This window comes from Cynoglossus semilaevis, chromosome 19 (assembly GCF_000523025.1).
Source record: "Cynoglossus semilaevis isolate Cse_v1.0 chromosome 19, Cse_v1.0, whole genome shotgun sequence".
Taxonomy (NCBI): domain Eukaryota; kingdom Metazoa; phylum Chordata; class Actinopteri; order Pleuronectiformes; family Cynoglossidae; genus Cynoglossus; species Cynoglossus semilaevis.
This window is the reverse complement of record NC_024325.1, coordinates 3,388,461-3,407,861: the sequence shown is the minus strand read 5'-3', so window position 1 is coordinate 3,407,861 and position 19,401 is coordinate 3,388,461. Positions and strand designations below refer to the sequence as shown.

General features: G+C 39.3%; 2 protein-coding genes across 3 annotated transcripts; one reads left to right on the top strand and one right to left on the bottom strand.

Annotated features, from left to right (window-relative positions):
* Nucleotides 1-320: 320 nt before the first annotated feature.
* Nucleotides 321-4,762, top strand: LOC103394874 (adenosine deaminase domain-containing protein 1-like). 2 transcript variants are annotated; one of them, XR_003053001.1, is made up of 5 exons: nucleotides 321-705; nucleotides 1,251-1,383; nucleotides 2,478-2,597; nucleotides 3,129-3,304; nucleotides 3,976-4,762. XR_003053001.1 is itself a non-coding variant. In XM_025065990.1 (3 exons), the coding sequence occupies exons 1-3, from the start codon at nucleotides 623-625 to the stop codon at nucleotides 1,605-1,607; spliced, it is 327 nt and encodes a 108-aa protein (XP_024921758.1). In that variant the 5' UTR covers nucleotides 345-622; the 3' UTR covers nucleotides 1,608-1,877. The 2 variants fall into 2 exon arrangements, 1 of the variants encoding a protein (XP_024921758.1); XM_025065990.1 differs by lacking the exons at nucleotides 2,478-2,597; nucleotides 3,129-3,304; nucleotides 3,976-4,762 and adding an exon at nucleotides 1,497-1,877 and having other exon boundaries at nucleotides 345-705.
* adgrg4b (adhesion G protein-coupled receptor G4b) lies at nucleotides 2,443-16,192 on the bottom strand. The gene is made up of 25 exons (XM_025065988.1): nucleotides 15,816-16,192; nucleotides 15,577-15,605; nucleotides 14,431-14,585; nucleotides 14,161-14,295; nucleotides 13,467-13,540; nucleotides 12,943-13,007; nucleotides 12,796-12,838; nucleotides 12,478-12,500; nucleotides 11,696-11,838; nucleotides 11,472-11,601; nucleotides 10,904-11,004; nucleotides 9,679-9,883; nucleotides 9,425-9,590; nucleotides 9,203-9,349; nucleotides 8,070-8,195; nucleotides 7,926-7,971; nucleotides 7,742-7,845; nucleotides 7,359-7,480; nucleotides 6,946-7,214; nucleotides 6,734-6,848; nucleotides 5,236-5,314; nucleotides 4,880-5,081; nucleotides 3,973-4,074; nucleotides 3,109-3,273; nucleotides 2,443-2,590 (listed from the first exon to the last, which is right to left on the bottom strand). The coding sequence occupies exons 6-25, from the start codon at nucleotides 12,981-12,983 to the stop codon at nucleotides 2,466-2,468; spliced, it is 2,454 nt and encodes an 817-aa protein (XP_024921756.1). The 5' UTR covers nucleotides 12,984-13,007; nucleotides 13,467-13,540; nucleotides 14,161-14,295; nucleotides 14,431-14,585; nucleotides 15,577-15,605; nucleotides 15,816-16,192; the 3' UTR covers nucleotides 2,443-2,465.
* Nucleotides 16,193-19,401: the final 3,209 nt, after the last annotated feature.

Genomic DNA, 19,401 nt, shown 5'->3' with positions numbered 1-19,401 from the left:
TATATGAATATAATAAATATATATATATAAAATGCAAGACTATGTCCGTAAAACATGATGCTTTTTGGTGATATTTTGACATATTCTGATATGATGGTGTTTGGAGTTCTGGGATTTTTTTTACTTTTTTTCTCAAGAAACAAAAGACTCAAAAATACTTTATTTGTTGCATGGCCAATCACACATGTACAATGAACAATGTATACTAAAAACCATTAGTCAACCATTAATCAAAAGCAACATATACAATCAGACAAAGAAGTTTATCGAAAACGAATCAAAATGCACTAATTTGCCTTAAAACTTCTGATTATGTCCATATTTATTATCATAAAATTCAGAAACAAATATTTTTACACTGTTTCAACCATTTTCCAAATGAAACTAACACTTTAGTCAATATAGTTTGCTGCAATTTAGTTTCCTAAGCAGTTCCTGTTAGTTATAAGTTTTCTGTTGTGTTGGTTTAGGGTGTCAGCAACTCCCCAAAGACAAAGAGTCTAATTGGACCAATAAGCGACTGGGTGATGGATTGGAGAACTTTCTGCCGCCACCCTACAAGAAACAGAACATCACCTTCCTCTGCGGCGACTATGTCGGCCCTGTTTCTTCTTGGTCCCAGATGGACAACTTCAGCATCAACTGGTGTCTTGGAGACAAGGATATTGAAGTCCTGGACTGTAGCACCGGCCTCCTTGTTGATGGGTAAGCTAATATACATTTCTAAAAATTCATCCATTGGATATGTTTACACTTTTATCTAACAAAAACACAAGCGGCGTGATGCTCCGTGTTATTTGGGAAAGCGTTTAAATCTGGCTGTAACGTACCTTATTTTATCAGTCCTTCATCTGTTTCCGGGGCTGCAGTGGAGGAAACTCTGATGTGGTTTGCTTGTGTTGCAGCCTCTGTGAGGTGCAGGGCTCCATGCCATGTCTCGGCTTTGGAGCTGCAGACAACCGCAGAAGTCAAGTCGTTCCAGTCTGACACAGACGGGCTTCTCACTGGAAGCTGAGTTGTGTTTGAATAGTGATAATAACCGAAAATAGATTTTGAGAGCTAGTTTTGACTCTCGCAGTGTCGCTGCGTGTTCCTGGAGAGCTGTCTCGCTGTTAAAGGGATAGGGGAAAAGGGAGAGAAACATTGGCAACACTAACTGATGTGTTGAGTTTTTATTCTGCATTTGTTTTCAGCTCTGAAATAACAGACTTCCCATTCATTAAAAAAAGTGTTTTGTTTTTTTTTTGCAGCTCTCCTACTGTGAGTGGACCTGGGTTCTCCAGCAGACTCTGTAAGAGAGCCCTTTACCAGTATTTCCTCACGGCTGCAAAGTTAGGTGGACATGACTATCTCCTGAAACTTCCCACCTACCACAGCGTCAAGGTGAGTTTCTGAAACACACAGCAACCGTCTGAAACACACAGCAATCAGCATTAGCTTAGAGCCACAGGCTAGCGCCGTACTCGCGTCGCGATGTTAAACTTGAACCTTTGCAGGTGGAAGCCGTCGCTTACCAAACAGCCAAAGATCAGGTCAAGCAACATTTCCTCAGGACGAATGCTGGTCCATGGACTTCAAAGAAACTGGTGGATTGTTTTCGCGCTTAATCAGGTCCTGTTCAGGGAGACGCATCCATTTGTTAAGTTCACATTCTTGTTGACGTTACGGTAACCGATTACCTTTAATGATACTTCTAAGTTTAGGATTACACATAGCCCTGGTCTTATTTTCTGTTTGTTCGTATGTGAAAAATACATTAGGCCATACAGTGGTGTCCGCGGTTGGACGTATGTTATTTTATTAAACCTTAACGTCACTCTTTGGTTTCGTGTGCGTGAATCACTGTGAGGCAGGCAGATTAGTTCATTTGGGTGTTGCCTAATGTAAAAAAAACAAAAACACAGATCGAAATAATAATCTTAATAATTTATTAAAATTAAATCTAGAACAGATGGACCAAAACTTACAAGCTTGACTTATTGTATGAAGACGGTTACATTAGACATTACAAACCAAACAAACTTAGAATCATAATCACGTATCATGTAATGGCAGAAAATCGTTACCATTTTAAAATGACAGACATTTGGTGACAGAGGGATCAACGCGGTTAGACTTCAGTCGTCGTAAATTTCAAATTTAATTTTTTTCTTTTATGTACAGACTCTCGCTCCATTGTCACCATGGCTCCTTTCACCAGTTGCTTGGCAACTGACTCCGCCATGGAAGTGATGCAGCCCCTCATGTCTTCATAATTATAGGCTCTTTTACAATATTTGGCTTAAACAAAACAAATGTAGTGAAGAATTATCTAAAGAAGGAGAAAACGCAGCAAAGCTTAAGTTAAATTCATCTTCGCGCTGCCAGGATCACGTATCTCTGTACAAGAACTTAAAGACTGATTTGTGTGTCTACGTTCGAACATACCTGTGTGTCCATGTGTGTTGTGCATTCAATCTTTGTCCCTACTGGTCCAGCAAGTGCCTGCTCCAGCCAGATGTTGGATACATGTCCCTGTGTGAAGGCGGACCTCCGGTGTCTGTGGGGTTCCTCTGAGCTCGAGGAAGGACCAGGGAATTGACGAGAAGGCCTGGAAGGTAAAACAAAACAAAATTTCTCTTTTAGTAGTGTGTACAGGTAGAGGTGTCGTCATTCCTTTACACATGTGAGGGAACATAACGTTTTAACGTTACTGGAGTTTTTGTTCAAATTGGATTAATTGCGACGGCACTCGTGTCATTTTTCAACATTAGTGCAGTGCCATTAATATATGCGGTGACATTCACTGCGAGGCTCCTGTCGCTGAGGGACTGCGATCTGAGCCAATCTGGGATCATTTCACCAGAAAGAAACTGAATCTCATCAAGTTGAATTAAACCCACGAATTGCAGTGCTGATTGTATCTTTCTTATCCATTATAAAACTATCTTAATGGATAAGGAAGGAAGGAGTTTTCTGCCAAACTAATGATCACATCCAGAGAAATCACAACCTTGGTTTTTGTCTGTGGATTAGCGTTACTTCCTTAAAAATCTAATTTTTTCAAAAACTCCAGTTTTTCCCCATATGCTTGAATTTTTCTTCTTCAACAACTACTGCACTACTCACCTAGGTTTGGTCTCTTGCAGGAAGTCCCTCTCTGGCTGGAGTCAGAGGACGCAGATGTGCTTTCTGTGGAGTTGGACTTCACAGAGTGGACCGATGGCAGCGACTTTCCTGGAGGATTTAATTTGGGCTTGGCAGCGGCTCCAGCCGAGGCTGAGTTACTCCACTCTGCAGGAAGACAACAGATTATAAACAGGATGTACTAAACAAAACCAAAAAAAAAAAAAACAATAACAATTTTTAATCAGAGTTTCTTTCTAAAAAACAATTTTTAATCAGAGTTACAGGTACAAGGTACAACTAAAACATTGAGTTTTTAAAAATAGTATTATATATCTCATGTTTAATACTATTTTTATATATTATATATAATATGTATATAGTTATAATAATATAATAAAGTTAAATGTGCAGTTTTTTCAAGTAGGAGAAAAGTAAAGCTATGGGGTTTAGAGTAATCTTCAAACTATATATACGTAGTACAGTAAATACATCTAAGAAAATTTAGGAAATAGTAAAAAATAGTCCAATGCTAGGGGCAATATAAAAACTTTTAAGCAAGTGAATGGTATAACTCAGGATTAGCTCAAAAAATTATTTAGCAGCATAGCTAAAATTACATTAAAACTCATTTAAATATCCCAAAAGATAGTAAACTATTAGCTCAAAGTTAGCCTTGGCAAGTGAAACATGCCAAAGAACAATTCAAGATTTCACCAGAAACATCTTATGATAAAAATTAAACTTTAGCAAATCAGGCTATAGCTAAAGGTTAAGCTAAAAGTTAGCATAAATGATAACGCTTTACATTTGTATCATACAATGGATATTTCTATATTCCCCTAATAGAGTGTGTATTTTTTTTACCAGTGTACTCGTCCAGTCTGAAGCGGCCGAGGCAGAGATGAATCCTCCACTGTTTCCTGACGTTCTCCTTCATCAGACAGTGAAAGAGGAAGATGAAAAGTCCTGAAACACAAAGAGAAGAGACGTCAGAGTCGCTAAAGCTCCGGTGGATGACACAGTTTTTCTCTGAACGTCTCGGGTTATTTGTCCCTGAAAAAGACTGTGCTCAGCAGGGGCCAATCAGCCGAGGGCTTTTTTACGTCAGACTGAGATAATACATGAAAGTACCATAAGAGTGGTGGACCCAGGAACAGGCAGGTGTGAAACGGTTGCATCGTTTAGCCTGCTTTGATTATTTTCTTCAGACTTATGTATGTGGCAGCAAATGTTCTCTGAACGGTTACTCAACAAACTAACACAATGGAACGCTCACAATGGGCTCCATACAAATGTGGACACTGTGCCCTGTTGTGCCCTGTTGTGCCCTGTTGTGCCCTGTGATGCTTTCACTTCACGAGAAGCTGCCAGTTGTGGAGAAGTGATCATTACAGTAATCACCACAAAAAACTAAAATCATTCTTGATTCCAGATTGAACTGCCTAGAGGGCCGGTTTTGGGCCACGGGCTGTATGTTTGACACCCCTGTCTTAGAGTAATTCTCCTAATTAACTCTTTACACTACGGGCCCTGCCACTAAGGGGTCGTGGAGTTACAGCAGAAAAGTCTAGCAAGGAAGGTTAATTTTCAGTATCTCTGTATTTGTGCTTGTAATTTGTAATTGTATTATCAATAAATAAAAAAATGCTCAAAAGCAAACTTGGTTATACTGTATTTGTTTAAAATTATTGGATATTTTAGAATTTAAAGACTGTTCATTTTCAACACCACTGATCTGGACTTTAGGTAGGACAATCGAGGAGGATTTTACCTTGGAGGGTGTTGAGTGCAGCGAACCCGTACAGTAGAACCACTCTGGCTGGACCCCAGGTGAAGAACCCAACAGTCCAGGTGAGTCCGAGCAACAGGGTAAGACTGGCCACGCCCTTCAGGTCCTGTATCAGTCCACTGCGAGTTCCTGCAGGACTGTTGGCTCGCATGTGACGGATCTGGATCAGAACCACCACAAAAACCTGCAGGGAAATGTACAAAGAGTGTCAGAAACGACAACAGTGACGTTTGAAGGAATGTGTGAGGTGAGACAGATGGACGGACAGATAGATAGATTATAATTTTGACATAATACAGTGATCTTATCTTATCTATGAAAAATATATCTATTTTTACCACAATGTTGAAGAGGAAGATGAGTACAGCGTAGCTAACAACAGACACATAAAAGGCCACGTCATCCTGGATCCAGCAGCTGAAAAAAACAAGGATGGAAATGATTGTTGAAATCATTTAGCATCTAACGTTCTTTTTTTGCATGTTGCAAAATGTTGCATTTCTACTATTTTTTATGGTAGTAACTAAAAACTGCATAATAGCATAATATGTGTAACACAGGGGTCTCCAACGTGTCACTTGCCAGCTACGAGTAGCTCGCGAAAGGCTAATGAATCTAAAACATTTATAAACCTAATTGGTCATTCAAAATGTTTGCTTGAATTTTTATCCAATCAAAATATACACTTGTCATTTGAGCGTAAAAGAAAGTATAAAAAATACTCAAAAAGTGTAACATTTTACTCAATAAATTGTTTTGATAATTCTATAATGAGTTAATGTAGTGGTCCCTGATCTAGTGGTAAGAGAATTAGTCGAAAACGCAGGTTTAATAGTGGTCTCTTTTGCATTTTTAAAACGTTGACTAAATAAGCTGTTTTTATTTTTCATTCATTTTCTGCAGAATGTCGCCGTCTACTGGTCACATGTAGCATAACCGACTGCATTGCACAAGTGTTTGGCAATCGTCATGACATAAACGCTGCATTGATGCTGTATGGTAGCAAACTTAGCTTTAGCTTTAGTTACACGGATATTAAACATTGCCCCATTAAATGGCCTGACGTACAGACAAACTTTTGGCCGGAACTTGCCGGAGCTAAAAGCGAACAACCCACCGCATTTTTTGATAAAATCCTATCATAAAATGTGTTACTCCGCTACCCTACCCTTGTGGAACATGAATATAATAGACATGTTTCGTTATTGTATATTTCGCTACTGTTTAATATCCGTGTAAATAAAACTAAAGCTAATTTGCTACCACACAGCGTCAATGCAGCGTTTATGTCATGTCAATTACAAAACAATTACAGTAGGTTTTGTTATATGTGGCCAGTAGACGGCGACATTCTGCAGAAAATGAATGATAAATAAAAACAGCTTATTTAGTCAACATTTTAAAAATGCAAAAGAGACCACTATTAAACCTGGTCAAAAATGGATAAACAACACTGGGCATTAAATACATGGATGTTTTTTGTGGACTGCCACGCTGCCAAACAACAACATTAATATTAATAATAGTAATACTTTGGTGATTTTTTTTCGAATTGAGCTTTGAAAATAAAGTAGCTCTTAGCCATTTTTATTTTGTAAAAGTAGCTCTTGAAGAACAAAAGGTTGGAGACCCCTGGTGTAACATATACTGCATATATATATATAAAGTGTCTGTCAGGATTCTTTTTTGGTAGTTAGTTATTGCAGAGATTGTAAGGACTGTGTGTAGTTACTTATAAAATGAAAATAAAGAAACTTCTATGAAGCACATGTCTAGTTTCTGCCTTCATTTTTAGGTTTCATAGATGTTTTGTTAGAAGACAAAGCTGACACTCACAAGTCAACGGAGTTGTCCAGTATGTTCGACCAGGCCTTAGCACCCGTGTACAGGTTACCGCCGTAGGCGTCTGTGTTGACGCAGAGCACTAGGATGCAGATCATCAGAGGAAGCCCTGCAGGAAGAAAGTGACACAGTCTCACAACTAAAACTTATCACAGCCACCTGACTTCTTCTTCTTCTTCATGATCCCCCTCTGACACCTGACTCACCCCATCCCAGAGCACAGAACTTGAGGATGTAGGAAGGCACATAGACGTTGAAGACTTTGACAAGGGCGAAGTACATGTTCACGGCTTCTAATCCCATCCAGGTAAATGAAGCGAGGAGGAAGTAGTGGAGCGCGAAAGCTGCAGCGACACAGAGGGCGTGGAGACCCCAGGAGGACAACCAGGAGTTGACCAGGAACAGGAGGTTTAGACCCAGCAGAGCCAGGCACAGGTTGATGAGGATCTGAGAGGGATAGTCTCGACGAAGCTTGCTGAGACAAGGACATAGGGAAAAGTGGAAAGTTGAAACAGAAAAATATGGATAAATAAGGAGATTACATTTTTATCTAAGGCGTCTACAAAACAAATTTACACTGCAAATAACATATAAACCAACAGAAAGGCTGTGAACTTACTCGAAAACTGTGTAGGTGAGGACAGTAACTCCCAAAAACAGGGAGGAGACTCCACAGCCTGCGTAGGTGATGATGGTGAGGATCTGCTCATGAACTGGATCCAACTGAGTCCTGGAGACGTCCTATAAAACATTTATTATTTATTTTTATTATTTTGCATCAAATGTCATAATAATAGCAGTGACAATAAAACTATTTTTGCACAGCAACTATGGAACCTTTAAAAACCAAATCCGATTTAATCAAGGCAATTTCCTTTTGTTGTGCTTGCACCACCACCTGCTGGTCAACTTCCTGAAGTACAATTTTTCAGATTTTCCATGACGTTCTAGCACTAAAATCAGCAGTTTGTGAGGGAAAAAAAGCCAAACAACAGTTCGTACCAGTAGAACGCCGAAGTGTGTGAGATGATCACACAGACACGTTGTGTAGCTGGAGCTGCTCTTGTGTGTCCTGCAGCCGTGGTTGTCCCATCCTCCTTGTCCATCTGGGCCCGAGCGGAGAAATACAGCATTAACGTTGTTTCGTTAAAAATCGATGAAGAGTAAAGACATGTTTAAAACCTACCGTTTTTATTAAAGTTCCAGTACACACACTGCACGTCCTTGTGAAGCTTTATGGAGGGATAAACAAAGAGCATTACTAATGACAAAAGTTGAACAGAGTTATTAGTATGTGTTCTTCAGTGACTGTTAGAACAGCTGCTCCTACTGTGTGAGGCGTGAGATGGTGGAGCCTGATTTCGACGTCCTCGTCCAGGTCTTTGATGGGAGAGCTGGCGTTGGTCACACTGGCCGACACCACAAACGTGTTGAGGATCTGACTCCGGTGGCTGCTCTGAATGGTTGGAGAAGACGTGTTTAGTGTGGTGATTCATGTTGAAATAAGCCCATTAGAAGAAGATAAAATACATAATATATACATAATATTATACATTTAACAGCACGGAAATGTGCCGGACCGAAAGTGAAGGGTTTGTGTACAGTATTTCTTTATTTTCGAAATTCACCAAGCAGGCCGAATTGAAATGCCAAGTGGGCCGGTTTTGGCCCGCAAGCTGTATGTTTGACACCCCTGCTCGAGACTATCCCTTCGGGTCAGGTGTCTGGTCTGTGTAGGAGTCTACAGTCGTTTCATGTTCAACAGGCTGTACTGTCTGCTGACAAAGACTGGCCCTAAATACGGTTGTAATGTAGGCCAGGCACGGGCAAACTACGGCCCGAGGGCCGGATGCGGCCCATTTGACTATTTAATCCGGCCCACCAAACTTTTCCAAATTATTATCCCCTGCAATGCCTGTATTTCCCCATTAGATGGCGGGGACAAGGCTGAAAGCATTTTAGCATTTTTGCCTTTACTGACTGACTTTAATGTCATTTGTTTTAGTTCATACAAACGCTTCATCGATCTGCCCCTCGTCAAATTTTAGGACCCATTGTGGCACGAGTCAAAAATTTTGCCCACCCTTGTTCTAGGCCATGTGTGGGCAATCTTTGTCGGCTCGCAGGCCCCTATGGGCCCTAAAATTTGACAGCGGGACCGGGTCAGTTGCAGATAGATGGAGTGTTCGTGTGAACTAAGATAAATGACATGTAAAAGTCTTGCATTAAGGCTAAAATGCTAAAGGGCTTTTAGCCTTTTTCTAAACCATCTATTGTGAAAATGCAGGCATTACACAGAAAATGCAGACATATAATGATAAAATAAATGAATAACATAATTTGGACAAGTTGGGTGGGCCGCATTAAAGAGCCAAATGGGCCACATCCGGTCCTCGGGCCATAGTTTGCCCATGTCTGTTCTAGGCACAGCAATATTTCATTAAGAGCAGATTCATGTAGTACCTTAAAGAGCATGGGTATGCCGTAAAACTGAAACTGAACTCTTGGGGAGCTCTGGTCCACGCTGTTTGTCGGAAATCTTTGCTGTAGGACCGACGGCAGGGAGATGAAAGCCACCGTGTCACTCGTGGGGAACACGTTGATAAAAATCTGAAAAAAAAAGGAAAACGTTAGACTGTTTGAGGGTCAAACTCACTGACTATCAGCTACAGTTCATTTTAATACCTCAGGCCTCAAGCCGGTGAGATCGGACGACACTCCAAACGTCAGCGTGCTAAACAGCGGAGGAACTACATCCAGCACTGCAATGGCAATGCCTGGAGCAACCAGAGTGGAGGAACCGTTATATCCCACCAACTTGTCTCCAATCGTTTCTGTGATGTTCAGAATCCTGTAGAAATGGAATTACAACGTTAAAGAAGAAAGAAGAAAACAATTACTACTTCTATGGTTTTATTTTTTAAAGTCAATTTCCTCACTTGTTGGTAAAAGGCAGAAGGTTGCTCTGAGTCTCCAGTAGGACAGATATGATGTCAATTATAGCTTGGCCCAGGCTTGGTGTAATGACCCCTATGTTAACAACATCTTTCAGCTTGTTGAGGACCGTGAAAAGATCATCGTAGTCGATGGCAGAGAGGTTCCTCAGTAAATCTGTTATCATCTCCACCACGTCCAGAGCGTTGTCTGCAAAAACAGAGTTAGAAACAACGCTTTAGCATATGGTCTTGAAACATGTTTTTTTATTATTATTATTTTACTCCATACCGTATCAAAACATTGCGAGGAACAAAGTAGAATAAAAATGCACTAACACACTCTCAAATTGAAATTAAGATTAGATTAGATTAGACTAGATTAGATTAGATTGGGTTAAATTAGGTTAGGTTATCTTAGGTTGAGTGGGATTAGATTAGATTGGGTTAAATTAGGCAAGGTTTGGTTAGGTTGAGTGAGATTAGATTAGATTAGATTAGATTAGATTAGATTAGATTAGGTTAAATAATAGTAGATTAGATTAGATTGGATTGGGTTAGGTTAGGTTAAGTGAGATTAGATTAGAGTAGATTAGGTTAAATTAGGTTAAATTAAATCTAATTTGGATTAGGTTAGGTTAAATTAGATAGATTAAATTTGATTGGGTTAGGTTAGATTAGAGTAGGTTGAGTGAAATTAGATTAGATAAGGTTAGATTAGATTAGATTAGATTGGGTTAGGTTAGGGTTAGGTTGAGTGAGATTAGATTAAATTAAATTTGATTAGATTAGAGTAGATTAGGTCAAATTATATTAGATTAAATTAGATTAGATTGGGTTAGATTAAATTAGATTAGAGTAGATTTGATTGGGTTAGGTTAGGTTAAATGAGATTAGATGAGATGAGATTAGATTTGATTAGATTAGGTTAAATTAGGTTAAATTAGATTAGATTGGATTGGGTTAGGTTAAATTAGATTAGAATAGATTAGATTGGATTGGGTTAGGTTAAATTAGATAGATTAGATTACATTACTTTTTGTTTGATTAGACTAGATCAGTGTAGATTAGATTAGAGGTATTTTAATTTAGGAACATGTTCACCATCACCTTGAAGAGACTTTGTTTGAAAAATGTTTAAAAAAAGAAAGTATATACAGATATATTTACACTTTGATTAAATTTCCGTGACTATAATTTAACATTCGGAGACAGAAGAGAATAAACAAACCAGGTATGACTTCGATATGTTCCAGATCGGGGATAGTTTCCACCACTAGAGTGCACTCATCCAGGTCGGGGTCCATCCAGTGTGTACTCAGGCTCAGTTTACTGTCAGACAAACAGAGTGAAAAGAGGCTTAATTATTTAAGTATTTCATGTAACTGATGTCCGACTCAGCACGTGGCTGTTTTTATGGCCCACAGCTGAGGGTGAAAATGAACCTTTCTTAGAGGCAAAGAGCAATTTTCATAGAATCCTGGATTCATTTCCACATTATCATCCATTTGTTTACTGAACATCTTACTAACAGAGGTACTGTAAAGGATTATTGCTTTTACTGCACAGTTGACCAACAATGGTTAACTACCACAGTGAGTCAACATACAGTACAGCCTCAGATGTAATCAGCACTGAGACAGGTCAACGATTTATGCATCTGTCACTGAGGGATTTTTCTTCTCACGTCCTCATTGACACTTGTTGCACAAGTAGCCAGATTATTGTAAAAGTTCAGGTACAAATATGCATTTCTGACCATTAGTGATGTTACCATGTGTGTTTGTTTCGTCTCTCACCAGTGTCTGGTGCCGTTATGGAGAGGGTTTTTCGGACAGCGCTGACTAGCCTTTTGTCCTCCTGATGTAGCCGGCCACAGAAACAGGCCTTTTCTGGTGTGGTGAGATTCTGCATTGCAACTCACTATTACTGAGTCATAAAGATGGAGATGAGTATAAATAAATAGTCCAGCTGCAACAGTACATTGACTTATTATTTTTCTAAACAGTTTTTTTTTACCCACATATGCGTGTTATGAGAACATCCAGTGTCTCCACACTGATGGAGCCGTTGTTGTACGGCAACAGGAGCAGGGACCTCATCAGCTCCTCCATCTCCTGACTGTCAGACTGTGACATGACACGAACCTGGAAAACACAGCCCCCCCTACAGACGAGAACATGTCTTTCAAGAGTCACTCTTAATCCACACAAACAACAGCTGTAGTGTGGGTGTCAGAGAAAAATCAATAATTTTTTTGTCCAAGATAGAATTTAAATTTGTTTGTTTGTTTTTTTTTAGGATAAATATTACCACTAGGTGTCACTAAATCATACACCTGTTCCTTAAAGGCAGGGGTGGGCTGAACCAATACTATCATAACATAATTACCTATAAATACCAATAACTCAGTTTTTCTCCCCCTTGTTGTCGGGCAGATAAGTAGAAGTATATTAGAAAATATTCATATTTATTGTAATATAATTTGACAAAACATCAAGAAGATGAAGTGTTTGTGCATTTTTTCCCTTCTAAAATTCATCAAATAGGCCGGATCAAGCTACCTAGCAGGCCAGTTTTGGCACTCGGGCCGTATGTTTGACAACCCTGCTTTAAAATTTGACAATATGACATATGTGATTTTGATTATGTTATTAAGAAAAATAACCATTTGTTAAGTGCATTTCTGGGAGATTTGGTTTTATATATTTATATACTGTATATATGTAAAAGTACTTTGGGGGTTAGGGTTTATATTCAGTTTATTTCCATTGAATACTTCACTTGTTTGCATCTTCTTCCTACCTGTAATTTCCCACTCTGAACACCTAAAAAAAAAGAGGAACACATTGAAAAACACTTCAACAGAAACGTGTTTTTCAAACATCAGTGCAGCTTTCAGAATCAGTAACTGAGTCAGGACCATTATTTATTAAATTTATTTTCCACCGATTCTTGACATTTATAAAAGTTCATTTACAAGTGTTTTAAGTGATGAAATACAAATATTTGTAACAAATAATATTGGGTCACACAAACAAATTCACCACGACTATCGTCAGAGCTGTGGATGAGTTCACATTTGTTGTCGGATCATGATTAAACAAATCATGTCAAACTTACCTCATCAGAGTAACGGAGTTTAGACTGGAGGATTGGGAGATACCTAAGACAAATGTCCAGAGTTCAGCCCAGTGTCTCATGGTTTTATTTTTATTCTTATGTCAATTGTTGATAGTTTAGTCAGTCGACATTCTGCAGCTGCGTTACCTCTGTGGGCTGGGGAGCAGCTGAAGATCGAGTACCGTCATTTCATCGGGTAAACAGACGCTGAGCTGTGAAGGAAACATTACATTAGAACCTATTACATACTTGTGTCCTTGTGTTTGGGCTCAGTGATTTATTCCTCATGTTTTGTTTTGTTTTCTCTGAAGTTTGCTAGAAAAATGACAAAATCACTGATTCGTTTTCAAGTGTGATGAAAACTCATTTTTATGTTGACAAGTATTCTTTTTAGTGATGTTTTTTCCAACTATAACTGATATATATTTATTAGTTAATATTTTGTTACTGGAGGATTGCCGGTTCTAATCCTGCCTTGCTCAACAAAGGACTTGTACACTGCCCGATGATAACTTAATGGTAATATTTTATACTTCTCCTTCCTGTTCCTAATCCTGTAGCTCGAAGATGGAACTTTCCCTTTCACCTACTGTTTAAAAATTAATTTTTCCACTCCAGCGAGAATTTAAGTCATACCCAAAAATAGCTGCAAATAGCTGTGTCAGACTTACCCAAGTGCCCAGAATATACTCCGGATTGTGGTCTCCTGTTAGAGACACGTTCAGTCTAACCTCAAAGTACAGCTCTGCAGAGGAAATCCACACAAAAAGAGACTTACACATAAGTAATTATTACAAAGAAAAATAAAAGTTTAGCTGTAGAGCAGGGGTGTCAAACTCATTTTCACCGGGGGCCACATCGGCAATACAGTTCCTGTTGAAGGGACGGTTTTAAATGGAACACTGTATAGATCAGGGGTCCCCAACCCCTGGTCCACGGACCAGTACCAGTCCATAGGTCCTTTGGTACCAGCCCGCAGTGGGACACAGTGAAAAACTTCTAATTTACTTTATTTAAAAAAAAAAAAAAATTCCATTTACTTTTTTTATTTGATGATAAGCCTGCAATATTTTAAAATGAAAGTCATTCAGACTTTGATACAAACAGAATAGGTATAGATGTCTGATATAGATGTAGCTCCTCCATAACAGACATATACATGTATCTGCAATTGACTATTATTTATTCAAGCTACAAATATTGTTCATTGCTGTGTAAAAACTTAATTTCATAGGTTGATAAACTCTGCTGCATGGACTTTACTGAATGCTTAAGCTCCCGCGGACCACACAAAATGGCTTGGCGGGCCGCATTGGGCCCCCGGGCCTTGAGTTTGACACGTATGCTGTAGATGATTGAACCGACCAGAGACGCCTGCAGAGCTTGTTTTGGTGCTGGTGGAAGTAGTTTTGGGTGTGCTGGTAGAAGGAGCAGTAGAAGAAGATGTGGTGGGTTTTGTTGTGGTTGGAGGGCTGCTGGGCACAACTTAACCAAAGCGTTCTAGAAAAAAAAAAACAAACAAACAAAAAAAAAAAAACACATTTGTAATGATTGTGAAAGGGAATTGTTTTTGTGTTGTTTTATTCCCTCCTCGTCCCTTGCTTGAAGGACGAACCCTAACGTCCTCTGTCTTACCAACTGATGTGGTGTGTATGCTGTCCTCATCAGTCTGCAGCTGCCACTGACTGCCGGGGTCATCGTAGGGTATGCTGAGTTCCATGACTATTTTATTTTGCACATCGGCAACATCCAGGGGAGGAGAAACTTTCAGTCGAAGCAGACAGTTGTAACTGTGGAGGAAATTGACAGTTGGAGGTCACGCTGAGAGACTAGCTGTCTGACTTTAAATGAAAGATCATCTAATGCCGAGGTGTCAAAATCATTTTGGTTCAGGGGCCACATACAGTCTGATTAGATGTCAAGTGGGCCGGACCAGTACAATTATCACATATTTGCCTATAAGTAACAATAAGTCCATGTTTTACCCCCTTGTTTTCCTGCAAATTAGAACAAATTTACTAGAAAATATCCAAATTTAATAAAATATAATTTGACAAAAAATAAATCACAAATATGAAGTGTATTTGCATTTTTTTATTTTCAAAAACTATCAAGGGGGCCGGATTGAACCCCCTAGCGGGGCAGTCTTGACCCGCAGGCCGTATGTTTGACATTCTGGATCTAATGGATGCAAGTAATCACCAGGTTGAATTGTGGGGACAGTGTTCTTTGGGTCACATTACTTTTCATTTTACTTCTTCAAAAACAGGTCAAAGTGGTTTAGGTAAATATTATGCTTCTTGGGTTTCATCTTTCTCTTTGTTTCATCTCTTACTATTTTTTTTTCTTTCTAATGTTTTGTCAAATAATAAGAAAAATATATTCATAGCAATATGAATGACCCTGATGTTTAATTCTGGGATACTGTATTATAATATATATTTTTATTATATATAATATCCAGATTCATTTTCACTCATGATTGTCACAAAGCAGGCAAGTGCAGCTAAAGATTTTCATAAAATGTCAATAATTAAAAAAAAAACAGGTCAATGTGAATTTAATTTTGTTGTGATTTGTTAAAAAGTATGTAAATAACAGACATCATCTCAGATGAGTTTAGCTGCAAAAATTTTAAATTTGGTAAAGGTTTTCACCAAATTGAGATAAGTAACAATTCTGTACAGTAAAAAAAATTATATTATATATACACACACACACACACACACACATTTAAATGTATTTCTAATTTAAAAAAATACAAGGTTTTACTTTAATTACCTGTTTGCATTTGGGGGAATCCATCTGACCTGAAGAGAAACAGAAGTTTTACCTTTACTAAAACTTTGTGAATTTAAATAAAATTCATGCAAAGACTGACATATGGAGAGTTGCAAAGCAGTGTTTTTGATAGATGCAGACATGACAGGAAGCAGACGGCACCCAAAAGCAGCACGAGGGAGACTCTCCTCAGGTGCAGCAGGTTCATTAACAAAGACAACAGAACAACAAGAACTCACTTGGTCGCAGGAACAAGGCATAAACTACACGGCTTGGACCGTTCCAGATCATAAAATCCGAGGCATGAAGTACAAACACGGCAAAAAACACTGACCAAAACAGAGTGAGGGAGAGAGGTGAATGCCCAGGGCACCAGGTGACAGCAATGAGACTAATCACAGAGACACAGGTGAGTGTGACCACACTAACTAACTCCACCCAGTGGACAAAACAGGAAAAGGAAACAGTCAGCCCCAACAGTTTTCCACCCAGCTGCAGTAGAAAGTCATAGAAATGCATGTGTGACCTGACTTACCTCATTATTAACCTGATTAATTTAATTAAGTCATCACTTGGAAATATGACGTGACCTCATATATGAGTTAAAATAAAGACCTTCCTCACCAGCGTCTCTCCTCGTGTCCCTTCTCCTGTGAAACCGTCCTGTGTCCTGGACCTGTGTGAAGATCAGACTCTGTCTGGTTCCATTTTACCACCAAAAAAAAATAAACACCAGTAACCCCACTGCGTCTCCTACCCGGTGATTGGTGACAGGGACAGTGTCTGTATGCTGAAGCCGCTGGGAAGCCGCTCTCTGAGCTGCGGAGAACAACAAACAGCAGAGCGTCAGCTGCTGGGGCTGCGTTTTACTGCTATGTCTTTTACGTAATTAATTTGTGCTCATTTTTATTATCGTTTTATCTCATAGTTAAATGTCTACATGAGATAAAAATCCCTCAAAACACACCGCGGTGGAGCCATGTATATTTGCATAGAGTAATCAGCGTGTAAATGCTGCTCTCTTTGCCTTTATGGTTTAAGAGAGTAAATGTCAGTTTATTGCAATTTAATTTCATATGAAAAAAAAATCTGTAGCACAAGCTCTGATTAGTTTTATAATTAAGATTTTTTTTTGAAATTGTTGTAAATGTTCTTTTCTTCTCACCCAGTTTAAAACAATGTTCCGGGCCTCGTCGATATCAGTGTTGTTTCCATTGAACCGCATGATGAGGACGAACACTTTGACTTCATAATAGGACCATTCTGCAAAGCAACCAGAGAAAGTCATTATGTCTATTTATTTTTTTTCAATTATAACTCATTTAGAAAACAAAGGAAGTGAAATTGAATTCCAATCCAAATCTAACAACGGGAACTGCTTTAATTAAATGGGAGATGACACACAAGCAATAAACTGGAAAAAAAAAACAATTTGAGCTAAATTCAATTTGTTGATAGTTAAAGCATTATCTAGTCATTTTTTTTGCAGCAGCAGATCATTTATTTTTCAGCTAAATTGATTAATACAATTGAGTTTTAATTTTAATTTATATGCTTAAAATGTGTGTTAATTCTACCATTAACAAACAAATAATACTAGTAGTAGTAATTTTCTGAAAAAGCCACAAAAAAATAATATGGAAAAATGACCAAATATTAATAAATAAAAGGTGGATATTATAAATAAGAGTTTGACTTCTGAGATGTTCTTACTATTATTATTTCTTCTGAATATAAAATATATTTTTCATCTCACCACAGGTCAGGCTGGAGTCAGGGAGCTCGGCACCATTCGCAGTGTCCCAGTTGTCCCCCTCCCACTTTAACACATCCCCTTCAATACAGTACAGGGACCTCACTTCCTCCATGCTTCGCTCTGTGTCCCACAGTCGGAACAGAGCTACTTTTCCCAACAGACAAGACACTGTAATAATGTGGACATTTCCTGCATTTAGGAGATGTGAAGCTCCGAGGGTGAGTGTCCCATTGGGAGCCAGGTTGTTGCATGGGAAGGAGGGTGAGGTGGGACAGGCCTCTTCCGGATGAGCTACGGTATATGGAGACAGGAAGAAGAGTGTCACAAATTTGTTTTTTTTGCAAAACGCATGTGAGATATTCATTATTACTTATTTATATTTAATGAAGTATAATTGTGCATAAAATATCTTGAACACACAGTGTTAGTCAAAATTAATGAAGCGGGCCAGATTGAACAACCTAGCGGACCAGTTTTGGCCACGGGCCGTATGTTTGACACCCCTGATTGTTTTTGGACATATATATAGATTCTGGCAAAAGTTCTAGAGCCTTGATCTTTGAGACCCGGCAACCCGGCCCCGGATAAGCGGTTGAAGATGGATGGATGGATGGATGAACAATGCAATTATTATTACGAATATGTTGGAGTAACGTTGATGTGTTGAAGACATTTATTTGTTATTTATTTATTTTTATTTAAGAATAAAAGTACAAGCAGTACAAGAGCACAGCCTCTAGAGGTCGCAAACTCTTATTAAAGTCTGTGAACTTTGTTGGTCTTCACTTACTCTCTGCTGCTAATTGCATTTGAATTGCTGCGTTCTGACGGAGCAGCAGATGTTCAGGCCTCCTAAACTGAACTCTCTAATTTGACCAAATGTGAGGCTAACACAGAATGTTGGAAAGTCGGTCACTGTTATTATGGTCTGGTTTCTTTTCCTGGTTCTTCTAATTAAAAGGAATGAAAAAATAAGAACATGACTAAAATCAAACCAACCTGTCATCAAGTTCATCGGGTTCCCGTCGACGTACAGAGCTGGCCTTTCCTTAGCCGGCGACCAGCAGAGACACACCGAGTGCCACTTCGACGGCTGGAGCTGAACCTTCGAGGTCGTCCACTCTGTGCCAAACAGCCACACCACCAAATTGCCCGACTTGCCCCCCAGGCCCAGCTCAACGTACTGGGCATCAGGATGACGGTACATGAAGGCGGTCCACGGAGACTCACGCAACTGCTGGATGTTGAGGATGAAAACATTTTTTTTTGCCCGTTTGTAAATGTTTGTATCAAAGTAAATGTGGGTCAAACCCTTGGCCTCCGCTTACCTCGAACTTCAGACTGAAACACACCGTGAACTCCCGCAGCGCTGGGACGAAGACGTGGGGCTTTAACTTCCAGTGGCTGCACCTGGGGGTTAGATCAGCCACCTTCCCCCACAGACTGAGCTGAGGGGCTGAGGACAGGAGCAGACGATGGAGAGTGAATCATTAACATGCAGCGCTGTGAAGAGGAACTGTAAATCTGTCCACCGCAGCTTTAAAAAAGGTAACAGGGTTGTAACACGACTCTAAATCAAATGACGGACGCTGACGGCACACCGACACCTTTACGGTGGTTCACACCATTCTGATATCAAAGTAGAAAACATTTCCAAATTGGCATAAAAATAATTCATTTCTATTACCCTCTAGCATAGGCATGGGCAAAACTATGGCCCGGGGGCCGGATGCGGCCCGTTTGGCTTTTTAATGTGGCCCGCCAAACTTGTCCAAATTATGTTATTAACGCCTATTATCATTATATTATTCGGCCTTTTCCCTGCAATGCTCGTATTTTCCCGATAGGTGACGTAGAAGAGGCTTGAAGCGTTTTAGCATTTTAGCCATTATGGAAATTAAACGCATGTGTCACGTTGCGTTTCTGAGTACTGAGGATAATACTTTGTCTTACAAGTGGAGTATTTGGGGGGTACAGTGGTTGGAATTACACCCGTTTTCAAGAAGAACTCCCAGAGTTAAATCACGCTGCGATTTTCGTCTGTGGAAATGTTTCTTTTTCACAGGTGG